At 34.9% G+C, this 12,493-nt stretch overlaps 2 protein-coding genes across 7 annotated transcripts; one reads left to right on the top strand and one right to left on the bottom strand.

Moving 5' to 3' along the window:
- On the top strand, window positions 482-4,004 carry LOC105155850 (putative pentatricopeptide repeat-containing protein At5g47460). 2 transcript variants are annotated; one of them, XM_020691890.1, is made up of 2 exons: window positions 482-2,029; window positions 2,109-2,317. In XM_020691890.1, exons 1-2 carry the CDS (start codon window positions 749-751, stop codon window positions 2,163-2,165), a joined length of 1,338 nt encoding a protein of 445 aa, XP_020547549.1. In that variant the 5' UTR covers window positions 482-748; the 3' UTR covers window positions 2,166-2,317. The 2 variants fall into 2 exon arrangements, with proteins under 2 accessions (XP_020547549.1, XP_020547548.1); XM_020691889.1 differs by having other exon boundaries at window positions 500-929; window positions 1,104-4,004.
- LOC105155849 lies at window positions 3,902-7,355 on the bottom strand. 5 transcript variants are annotated; one of them, XM_011071829.2, is made up of 3 exons: window positions 7,050-7,354; window positions 6,837-6,955; window positions 3,902-4,296 (listed from the first exon to the last, which is right to left on the bottom strand). In XM_011071829.2, exons 1-3 carry the CDS (start codon window positions 7,220-7,222, stop codon window positions 4,271-4,273), a joined length of 318 nt encoding a protein of 105 aa, XP_011070131.1. In that variant the 5' UTR covers window positions 7,223-7,354; the 3' UTR covers window positions 3,902-4,270. The 5 variants fall into 5 exon arrangements, with proteins under 5 accessions (XP_011070131.1, XP_020547550.1, XP_011070132.1 ...); XM_020691891.1 differs by lacking the exon at window positions 3,902-4,296 and adding an exon at window positions 4,385-4,645 and having other exon boundaries at window positions 6,806-6,955; window positions 7,050-7,355; XM_011071830.2 differs by lacking the exon at window positions 3,902-4,296 and adding an exon at window positions 4,385-4,645.

The raw sequence follows: 12,493 nt of genomic DNA, 5'->3' as shown, positions 1-12,493 counted from the left end.
CAGGGCTTGCACAGGGTGCTGGACTGCTCGGGTTTTGGTTGTGCATCGCTGGTCTGTTGGTTCATCTGGTGGGCGAGGAACAAGATAACTTTTGAGAATGTACCCACTATTGCGGATGAGCCCATGCAACCAGTGGTTAGTTTGGAGGGGTCCTTTAGAGGGTGCAACGTCGGGCTGTGGCACAAGAAAACACCACGAAGGCGTCCCAGAGTATTTTTCCTTAGAGTTGTTGCGTTGGCATCCCTATGTTGGCTGCTGCTGCCTGCTTTTCCAATGTCTGCGAATTTGATTTTGAGTTATCAAAGTTTGATTGGTTTCCCTCAAAAAGAAAATTGCGATTGCTAATGAGATTAAAGAAAAGAAAAGGAAACATTTTTATTTAAAAATCCAAATCAATAATGGGAAAATTTTTGGGGTATTTCTGTTGGCAAGAATGTAGCAAATAGGTCAAAAAATAAGCTAGCAACAACATTTTTATAAAATGTATATTTACCTACTGTTCTTGAGCACCACTCAAGCTCAAGACTTGTGTGTCGAGCTAAAAGTAAAAAGGGGGAAATTCTTCAAACTATATCTCAGTTTAATTTATTCAAGCTCCATAATAATCTGTGGAGCTCCTCGGCTTGTTTACCTCCCTAATTCGGTTTATCATGAATTTACCAATATACCTTGTCGCTCTTGTTCATATGGCCCAAGTTCTGTAGTATAAAAACTATAGAAAATAGTATAAGTTTACCATCACGACTTCATGCTAGCAAAGCTAGCCTTAAGTGCTCCATTTGCCAGCAAAATCAGAGCGACTCAAAAATACCACTTTTGTCACTTTTTTCCCCAACAAATCAGCAGATGTTTCCAAGCGATTCTTGAAAAGGGTTATATTACATGGACCAGTCTCATACCAGAACTGGCTGCAGGTGGTCAACTATCAGGTATAGCCTTAAGAAAAGCCTCTCAACTATTCTGCTCTGCGTCCAGGCCAAATGCCTATACTCTAGTCCATTTAACCCGTGCTTGTAGTAATACTGGGCTGTTTTCGTATGGTGAGCAGCTTCATTGCTACATTCTGAAATCTGGGTTCACCTCTAACGTCTTTGTTTCCACAGCTTTGATTAATTTGTATGTCAAGTTTGAGCGTGTGCACGATGCATATGATCTGTTCGTTGAAATTCCGGAACCAAGTGTAGTTTCTTGGAATTCTTTGATTTCTGGGTATGTTCGTTCTGGGCAGTTTAGGAAGGCATTGAAACTGTTTGTTCAGCTGGACGAATCCAATCTTTGTGCAGATTCATATTCGTTTACTGCTGCTTTGTCTGCTTGTGGGCAGCTGAGTTTAGTGCAGGTGGGAAGATCAGTGCATTCCAAGATTGTGAAATATGGTGTGCAGGACAGTATTGTTGTTTCCAATTGCTTGATTGACATGTATGGAAAGTGCGGTTATGTTGCAGAGGCAATGAAGGTTTTTGGAGATATGATTGAGAAGGACATTATTTCCTGGAACTCTGTTCTAGCAGCAAATGCTAGAAATGGGAAGCTTGAACAGGCATTTGCAATTTTGCATCAGGTGCCAGATCCTGATACAATCTCATACAACGAACTTATTGATGGCATTGCACGGTATGGAGTCATAGAAGATGCTATTTCTGTGTTATCAGAAATGCCAAACCCAAATTCATCTTCTTGGAATTCAATAATAACAGGGTATGTAAACAGGGGCAGAGCCATCGAAGCCCTGGAAATTTTCTGCAAAATGCATTCAGGTGGTGTTCCTACGGATGAGTTCACATTTTCAACTATATTGAGTGGCATTGCTGGTTTATCAGCTATTACATGGGGGAGTTTGGCACATTGTTCCGTGGTGAAGAGTGGGTTGGATGGATATGTTACTGTGGGGAGTGCTCTTATTGACATGTATTTCAAATGTGGGCAGATAAAGGAAGCTGAAAGATTATTTCAGTCACTGCCAGAAAGGAACTTGGTTACTTGGAATGCCCTGATATCTGGGTATGCACACAATGGTAATCCCGCAAAGGTAATTGAGCTCTTTGAGGAGTTGAAAACAATGAATTATTTACAGCCAGATGAAATTACTTTTCTCAATGTTATTTCAGCATGTTGGCATGGTAGGATCCCTCTGCAGGTCGCGAATCAGTATTTTGAAGCAATGATGACTGACTATATGATCGATCCCATGCCAGAGCATTGTTCTTTAATGATAAGACTCATGGGACAACAAGGACATGTAAGCAAGGCTGTGAAGATGATTAATGATCTGGGATATAATTCTTGTGGAATGGTTTGGAAGGCTTTGCTTAGTGCATGTGTGACTTGTGGAGACATTAAAGTTGCAGAGGCGGCGGCTAGAAAGGTGATAGAACTGGAGGGTGATAATGAATTTGTGTATGTAATGATGTCCAACATTTATGCATGCTATGGCAAATGGGACGATGTGGGTGGCATTAGGAAGGTGATGAAGGAGAGGAACATAAGGAAATATGCTGGTCGCAGTTGGATTGAAGTTGAAGATGACACTTCACCATCCTTGATAATGTGATGCAGATACAGTTGGGGTTCATAGAAACTTTTTCTGCCTGAAGGAGGTCCAATCCCTGTGTTCTGCTGTTCAGTCTGCATTAAGGGAAAATCGCGGGCTGGTCTCACGGTCTGCAGCTCTGTAAAGAACTTATGCTCTCCGGAATCAATCATGTCATGTCATCTTTCACCATGATTGCCAGTCACCGTGCCACTAGTAACTGATGTAGGGATCTCCGTCTACGGTTGTACTGGTGAATTAAAGTGGGAAACAGAGGTATAGAGTGAGCGCCTTCCGACATGATGCCATTGGTGATCAGACAAAATCCATGTGTTAATAAGCTAAAAGCTGCTATAATTCTCTCCTGATCTGAAATATCTTGTCTAGTTTGACTTATATGAGAGAATTTTTACAGCATAAGATTATCTGCTTTTCTGAACTTCCTTCCGGCATCAAATTGTTTGTTGATCATTGCATATAAATTGATACTTGAGTACTTCTGGTCAAGGATGGGACCAGTCCGGCGGGTGAGATGAATACTTTAAACAAAGTTTGACAGATGAATCCTAGCATGTGGTTAGGATGTTTTAGTGTGACTGTGCTTCTCTATGGCATTGGTATGCTTGTTTGTGCCGGGAGGCTTGAAGACTCTACCTTTCATCTCTCCATCTATTATACTCCTGAACTATCAAATAATCTACTAGGGTGCTTGTGAACATGACAGTATATGAGACGAATATTATTTTGGACTAAAGATTAAATTTCACAAGAAATCATGTAATTTCTTTAGAAAAGCCGTAATAGCAATAAAATCAGGAAGGCACTTTTTTTCTTTCGTTGTCTTTTCTTATATTTGTATTGGATAAATATTGCCTCTTTACCATTACCTAAAGCAATTTTCTGGTCTGGGCTTTATTGAAGAATGTAGGTAAGTTACATGTCCAGAAACAAGTGCTGATTAACATGTAGTGTTCATCCTTACCTTGCTCTTGCATGCTTGATCAACTCCATAACTGCCTTCTTAAAACATATTGGTTTCTATCAGAGTTCATGGCTTACTATGTTCTTACATTCACTCTTAAAACTACCCTTCCCGAGAAATCAATTCATGTATATTAGTATTGCAAGATCTAATGAACACCATGAATTAAGTCCCCTAGGGCAGATTTCTGGGTCTTCAGATCAAGAGTCACAAGCAGGCACAAAACATCAAGATGGTAGCAGATGAAGTCTTACGCCCACACAATATGCCATTTTCTTTATTTGGAATTTGGTCTGGATTTACACAGACAATAGGTAGCTCTCATCGACGCTCCACTTTTCAGTATAGACAATTTAACTTCATGTTTTTCAGGGCCAATGCAACGTGAGTTCAAAGATAAAGTGATGCTGTTAATTTCAGAACCTGGAGTATGGTTTAGGCTCTAACAAGCAAGCCTGAGGTACAAATGTTAGATTTCAAGAAGACAAAAAAGAAAGGGTGTCAACAGGAGGAGGAATTCAGCTTACGTGAAACCAAATACACTAGAGACTACCTTACAACCAGAAAGAAAACAAGTCAACTTCCAGCCTTCCAAAATGTAAATAGAATTTGTTTCTTCCAGAGCATTGAAAATCAATATGCTGATCTGGGATCTTGAATAGTCTTATGGGTTATTGATAACGTATGTGCTGGAAAGCATAGGAGCTCTGCCCTTACCAATTCATATGAAGATAATTCTGATAGCCTGCTAACAAAAGTCACCTCGGAACTGACAGACCCAGCTCTAATACAACAAACAAAAAACTGGTATCAGGAGAACAGCTCGAGAAAACCCCTCTCCTCTCAAACTCAAAACAACAATGACCCAAATAAAGAATATTAAATGGCTGAATATCAATTATTTACTCTCTTTGACCAACAACAAGATATTATAGCATTGATGCTTAAAACAATCTCAGTTGATTAACTTGGCCTCCATACGATAGTACAACAGGTAAGTAGTCAAAAGTGCCCAATGGGTGATGATTCTCAAGACATGAAATATAGGTGTTGAAAATATCTTCAGGACCAACTCTAGAGCAGATGACTCAGCCACTCCTCCAGAAAAAATTATCACGTCCCATCAGTTTCATCTGGAGAAAGGATAATTAATGTCACCATGTGTTGAACTAACACACAATTACTCCAATTAGAATTCAACGAGGCTATAATTGGGTATGTCAGCGATTTTGTTCCCTCCCCTCATTTTGTTATTCATATGTCATCTTCATACAGGGACATTTTAATTGAGCAAACTACGTTAAGATCAGTGGACCTACAAAGCATTCAAATTGCAATTATTGGACCAGTTCATAATGGATCTTCTCCACGGAACTTTCTTACAAATAAGTTAGACCTATTTCAACAAGGCAGGGCAAAAACATAGGTTATTTTCCAAAGCAACCTAAACTAACAGTTCCAGTTTTTAGTATACCGTCAGATTCACACTAAACATATTCACATTATGGAATTTTCACATTATTTAGGTACCCAAAGAAAAGATTAGAGACTGGGATTGAGCGCGAGATTCCACAAAAAATGAGTACTACTAAGAAACTAAAACATTGAAATAATATTGTCAGATACTATTAAGAAAAATTTGCTTTAGATGAACATCTATTTGCATTCCATTCTGTGAAATAGATGACAAAAGAAAAGCTGACCAAAAACCAAAATTATCAAAACTCCAAATCAAACTACAAGTACAACATGATCATATTTCACTTCCATATTAAAATTGTTGGGATATAAGTCCATGAAATAATACGAAGGATTGGAGTCTGTTCTACTCTGCATCCAAACAAATATACTAGTTTCTTAAGAAAATTGCCAAGTGTTAATACACGAGTAACACAATGAACCATAATGGACAACCTTGTAAATTTCTCGTATTTCTTTCAAAGTTGAAAACTCATGTGCCTGCAGGAACCAAATTCCAGTCAGATAGCTGATTGTTGCCATCCACCCCAAAAGAAAAACCCAAATTAAGTCACTGTAGAGGTTGAAGTGATGAGGCAATTCCTAAGAAAAGGATAAAAAGATCCTGCACTTAATTTTGGGGTGTTTCTTCCAAAAATTAAAAATCAGCTTATGTTGAGAGTCTTGAGAATTAGGTACCGTCATATAAGAAAGAATTGATTGACAAGGTTGAAAAATACCCAAATTAACCAAATTTCTTATTTTACTATCAAACTAATTTGTTATAATGTTAAACTTGGAATGCTACAGTAAATCAGTCAGTGAACAGGGCCTAGAAAAGTTTGGTCATTACTGTATCTGTATAGCAAGCTACTAATGAAACAACTCCAGAAGTGAGACGTATAATCAGCATAATGCAGATGGTAGTCTAGTCTAGGCCTCCCATACACTAACTAAAACAGAAGATATTGTTTAGCCTTGTTAAGACCCATCTCTTTTCTGTCTGAGTAGGTGGGGTTATGTTTGTTAATTTGAGGAGGCTGCATGCACTGGGGGAAGTAAATTAAAAGGGTCATCAATTGCCTTGTTTATAGTGAGGTACAATTTAAACAGAAGCACGATACCTTTGGGTCAATAGAGCACACTGCTAAACCATTATAGGCCCTTTTAACAGAACAAAAATGTTTGTGTAAGACTCAAATGAAAAGCTTCTACGTGATGGAACAGGAATATGCATAAATGACCTAATGCTTATAACGGCATGCCAGAGCTATCAAGCTGCACCATGGAACCCAGTAACTCAAAACATCATATATACTCAATCTGATTAAAGCATCTAACATTAACACAAAGATGCAGGTGTATGATATTGATTATGTCCTAAGAAGTAATGCAATTCAATTGGTGAAATGCACATGTACAGCAATTTCTTCTGATGCATGCATATCTAGCAAGTCTAATCAATTAATGCATTGGGAGTCATCCATTACTATGACCTGAATCACAGAACCACTCCTTAAACAAGTGATTTGCCAAAAAGTTTTTAGTTATTAAATCTGAAACCTCCTGTCAGAAATTTCACCACATTGATTTCTTACAAATAAATGCAGACACAGCGGTATTTCCTTACTTAAACCTTACAGACCCTTTTAGTGATTTCAAAAAGATAAGGTCGCAACTTTTCATGAATTTCTTTTAGTTCGTCCTGTGACACTTGAACTTAAACTAAGTAAAAAAACATGACAACACAAACACAGAGCACAGCGTCGCAGCCAAAAAGTTCCGTAAACAACAAAACTGGAAGCAGAAAACAGAAGAAAAAAATAAAAACATACTAGAGATCTGGAGAAGTGCGGCAGAGTGTACCCTGAGAAAGAGCTCTACAACACCTCGACGATGAGCTCAGGCATGATGTCATCCTCGCCGTCGCCACTGCGCTATGTAGCGGCAGCATTGATGCCGTGCTCCCCAACTCCGCTGGTGACCTAAACCCCAAATTGTTCACTTTCTGATTATTAAAAATTTAATTATACCATAAACAAAATGAAAAAGAAAAAAAGAATATCAATTTAGGGATACCTGGAGAGAGAGAAGCGGCGAAGAGGTAAAGGAGAAAATTTTGAAGTGGGAGCGGGTTTGGCAAACGACGCCGTGGCTGATCTCGTATAGGAAGCAGGACTTGGTTTCGAAATGGCGGATTTGATCGTAGAAACGGAAGCCCTGGTGAAAATTCTACTGCATTTGGAAGCCATCGTCGAACGAATTCAGATCTCTAACGATGAAGGGTTTTGCATAAACGGATGCAAAGCTGCCTTTTTTATGGGTTAAAGGTTGCAGAGGGTTTAGGACTTTAGGGCTTAGAAATGGCCCCCGAAAATTGCAAAACTGTCCTAACTTACCCAATAATTACATAGGGTTTAGGGCTTAGAAATGGCCCCCGAAAATTGCAAATTTGTCCTAACTTACCCAATAATTACATCATGTTGCGGACTTGCTATAATACGTGGCCATTTCAAAAAATTATTCGATGCAGTGTCTGCTATGAAGATGCTTCGAACACGCCTCAAATACATGTTGGATATGATATCGGAGTGTTCAAAAATTAAAAAAAAAAACTAAAAAAAAGGGGACACAGCGTCAGATACGCCACAGACACAGTTGTTGGCGTGTCCGACACGTTTTGGACACATTTTAATTCTTTTTATAATTTTAAAAAAAATTGGACTGTTTTTTTTAAATCATGCTTAATAAAAAAGAAAAAGAATTTATTCACTTTTCTTAAAAGTATTAGGATAAAATTAATAAAAAATTGAGAGATATTCATGATTTAACTAATTCAAATTATTAAAAAATTTTCATTGCGTTTTTTTTAAATAAACTGATTATGTATATTTTTAAAGTCATATCTGATTAAAAATATAGATGTAATACATGCTTATATTTTATATTTTATCTTAATATTTTTCATATTGCATATTTTAATTTTTTGAAAAATTAAGAATATATATAATAAAAATATATATTATACATAGCCGTATCAGTGTCGTATCGTGTCCTAATTTTTTTTATATTTTTCATATCGCCGTGTCAATGTCCATGCATCACAGTTGACTTGCTATCCCATTAAACTTTTTTTTTTCTTTTAAGAGGTTTTTCCATGCATCGGACTTGCTATCCCATTAAACTTTTTTTTTTCTTTTAAGAGGTTTTAATTGAATAAAATCCTTTGGTGCAAATTTTTTTTATTTTTTATTTTATTTAATATACATATATCATATATATAAAAAGAGTTTAAATATATATAATATTATTTTTATACATATGATGTGTATATATTGAATAGAGTAGAAGATGAAATAATATTTGCAATAAAAAAAAAATTCAATCCACTTTTTTCTTGATCTAATGAATTTCATTAATTAAAAGCCCAAAAGTTCAAGAAATTTAGATCCCTCATCACAAAAAACATCGATTCGGATAGGACTGTCCCAGTTAGCTCCATATGCCTGTTTAGACACGTCATGGAGCAAACCATTACACGATTTAAGAATTTTCTGAAAATCCCATTTGGATTTGATTCCCCATATTCTTTGAATTCTGAGACATTCAAGTGAGTTGCACGATCAGCATCTTCAGATTTTTCTTTAATCCATTTGACAACATCCGTCGAATCTGTTTCAAAAATGGCTTTCTCAAGAGCTAGATCATTCATCCTTTCAGTCGAAAATCGAATTGCTCAAAGCTCCACAAAAAATGCATCATATATTAAATATTAAATAAATAGAGGATGAAATAATATTTGAAAAAGAAAAAATCAATCCATTTTGATTTCATAATCTCTTGCATATGGCATTAATTTTGTATCTTACCTTTGGGCTAAATTGCTGTACTGGTCCCACAAATGAGGGGGATTTGCTTTTAATGCTAAAATTATTAAAAACAAATTACAAAATTAGTCCCAAGATTTTATTTCCATTAATTTGTAAAGGAAAAAAATCGTCTTCTCTTAAGTTTTAAATTATGATATTTCCTTGATAATATAATAAGAGTATATATATGTGTATGATTTTCTACGTACCCTTAAGATACTAAAATTTATCAGATATGAACCTGAAAAAAGATACACTAATTATCAGATATTAAATCACATATCTATTTTTAATTATTCAATATCAATATAATGCATTTCTGTACGTAAATAGATGCACTAATTCTGGAGAAAAACCAAAACTACAACAGTTAATATTCAAAAATTAAAATAAAGTATGGATATTTTTCAACCAAATTACATTTTTTACAACATTTATCCATTTGATATAATTTTTTTTGTCCCCTTGGATTTGCGTTTAACTTTTATTTGATGAATTTCTATGATTCAAAAATTCAGGATTTTTTTTATGTATTCTATATATTATTCCATGTTAACTAATTTAAATTATATATTTATATATTTGGGTAAATATAATTTTTGGTCCCTCAACTATGCCACTTATCCAGATGTGGTCCCTCATATTTTTCCCTTATCAAACTTAGTCTCTCAAGTTTATAATTCCGTCAATTTTGGTGTCTTTCGTTATCTATCCGTTAGTATTAACGAATTTGTGAAATAAAAGGAGAAAAAAAAAATTTCTGCTAACATAACAAATCAAAACCGTGACTTTGCATGAAAGAATAGGGAGCCTCACCATTCCACCAAACAGACCAATATGTTCTTTTTGTAAATAAAATATTACTTATAATGTAAAATAAAAAAGCATGTTAAAAAATAACTCAAAATCAATCAATAAAAATTAAAATATAACCAACTAAAATAACACAAACACTAAACAATTTTATAATCACAACACCGAAAATAAATTTTTATTATGGTTTAAGTTTTTACTGATGTTCAAAATATTTTGAGATTTTTTTTATGTATTTGGTGACATCACTTTTATGTATTTGTTTATATGCTCTGATTTATGATATTGTTTGGTATTTGTGTTATTTTGGTTGATTATATTTTAATTTTTGTTATAAGTATATATAAGATAACAATAATTGATATTGGTTGATTTTGAAAATTTTCAGCATGATTTTGAGATGTTTTTTAACATGTTTTATATTTTACAGATAGTATAATAATATTTCATTTAGAGAAATAATTAATTGATGTGTTTGGTGGAATGGCGAGGTTCCTTATTCTTTCATGCAAGCTCATGGTTTTGAATTGTTATGGAAGCCAAAAACTTTTTGTTTTCTTTTATTTCACAAATCTGTTAAAACTAATGGATATATAACGGAAGAGACCAAAATTGATGGAATTTATAAACTTGAGGTACTAAGTCTGGCGAGGAGAAAATAAGAGTGACCAAATCTGGATAAGTGGCAAAGTTGAGGGACCAAAAATTATATTTACCCTATATATTTTTTTTGTAAACTATCACATTACGTTCAAATTAATTTAGAATTGTTACTAAAAAAAAATATAAATAAAAAATTATGGCAATTTTTGACAAATCATCATGATGTGAATAAGAATTGCTCTCTAGAGAAGTCTTTGGCCTCATAAGCTTTTTGGACCAAATTCCTTGCAATCCTGAAAGAGGTTCTGCACAAAATAAAATAAAATAAAAAAAGAACAAAAAACATTAACATTCCAACGTTCAAGTGAGTAAACAGTCGTGGAAAGATAAAATTAAGAGAAATAAAGTAGTAATGAGTGCGTCGGAGATGAGAAAATAATATGATTGCTAAAGTGCTCTCGCAGTGCATTTGTTCGTGTGTTCATGCAAAAGAGGCATTACCCTTAGCCTAGGGGGAAAGCCTAGCTTTTATAGCCGCAATTTCTCAGCAGATGAAAAAGTGTAATCCCTAAGTACTCAGGTCGGCAGTTGCTATTGATAAGTTTCCTCAAAATCTGAAAATTGTTAACAAGATCTCAAAGTGTCCGATTAGGGGGAGTTTCGATTCAATAAACCTTCTGGGGGATAAGTCCTAAGCTCCCAAGAGGTGGTCGGGGCACATGCAATATCCATCATTATCTCCTTATCTTTGACACTACCTACGTAGACGTCTGCTCTTATTTTAGATGAATAATTTTGCACCACTTGGGAGCGTGACCAGCCTGGCGCCCAAGTCAACTTCGGACCCCCTTGGGCCAACGGGCGGTTGATCGTGACCCACTCTCCCGAAAGTCCATATGCGGTATATGGGTCGTGGAGGCTACTCCCTCTCGAATCTCACCCATCTCAAGGCTTCCAACCATGCTTCTGTGTAAATTGGCCCTCCAGGTAGGTCGGGCCTCTGTTTGGGCCAGGTGCATATTTTAGGCACCACATCAATATGTACAAAAAATCTTAATAATATATATGTAAATAAAATCTAAGAATTTTTAGATGTCAAGTAAATTTAGTCGATTAATTTAGCAAAAGTTTACAAGTTCAATAATTTTAAGTTAACGATAAATATGCATCTAATAACATATATCTACATTACTTTCATATCATCGGCACATGACAAAAAATAAATAAATAAATAACTGGAACATCTTTCGTAATGGTCAAAATTAAATTTATAAAAAGTTTCTAGGATTTGTAACGGCTAGTCATCCTTTCCTCTAACAGGCGTTACAAAATGTTAGTAACTTTTACAATAGTTGTTACTATTTTGACTCGGATATTGTAATGGCCGAGAAACCATCACAAGCTTTGACTGGATAACGAAATTGACTTTGTAACTTATTTTTTGGATGGCCTCTGACTAAAAAAAATTGTACTGCATTTTAGACCGGCTTTTGTAACACCAAAAATTTTATATTTATATCTTTTTGGAACGGTCATTTAAACTTGTTTTGGAACGATTTTGACCTTGTGTTGTAACATATGTTCTAACACATATTATAATGGTTTTTCTATCAGCTTTATGTATGTTTTTGTACCTTATTTTGTGATAGTCATGGTGACTTGTTTTGGAGTGGTTTTTGTTCTTCTTGTCGGAACAACTGTTGTAATGGGAGGTATGAAGATTTGTATTTTTTTTTTTAACTTGATTTTTTGTAATGGTGTTTTGATCGACTTTGTAATTTGATTGGGACGATTTTGTAATTATTTCTAGATTATGTCCGGGAAAAGAGTATTTCAATGACCGTTTCAAGAATATAATATTTATAATATTATTTATCATTATATTATTATCGTTGAATTTTAAGTTACAAATATTTTGTTGAATTTCTTAAGTGTAAAATATTTTAAATAAATTATCTAGCAAGTAAATGTTAATAATATAATTAACAAAATAAAAATAGTAAGATTGTATTTATATATAATAAAAAGCCACGTTTCTAATCTAGATCAGCCTCCCCATTGCTAGCATTTGCATGGTCTTGTACACCATCGTTGGGGGTCGGGGATCAATTGGAGGCTAGGACGGAGGGATGGACTAGGTGTCGATAAATTAGGTGACTAAAATTACGTTATTAGTAAAAAAAAAAAAATTAAATTAATATATTGAAAGAAAAAATTTATATAAATTACTTACCTCAA

Source organism: Sesamum indicum, linkage group LG2 (assembly GCF_000512975.1).
Source record: "Sesamum indicum cultivar Zhongzhi No. 13 linkage group LG2, S_indicum_v1.0, whole genome shotgun sequence".
Classification (NCBI taxonomy): domain Eukaryota; kingdom Viridiplantae; phylum Streptophyta; class Magnoliopsida; order Lamiales; family Pedaliaceae; genus Sesamum; species Sesamum indicum.
This window is presented reverse-complemented; position numbering and strand designations above follow the sequence as displayed.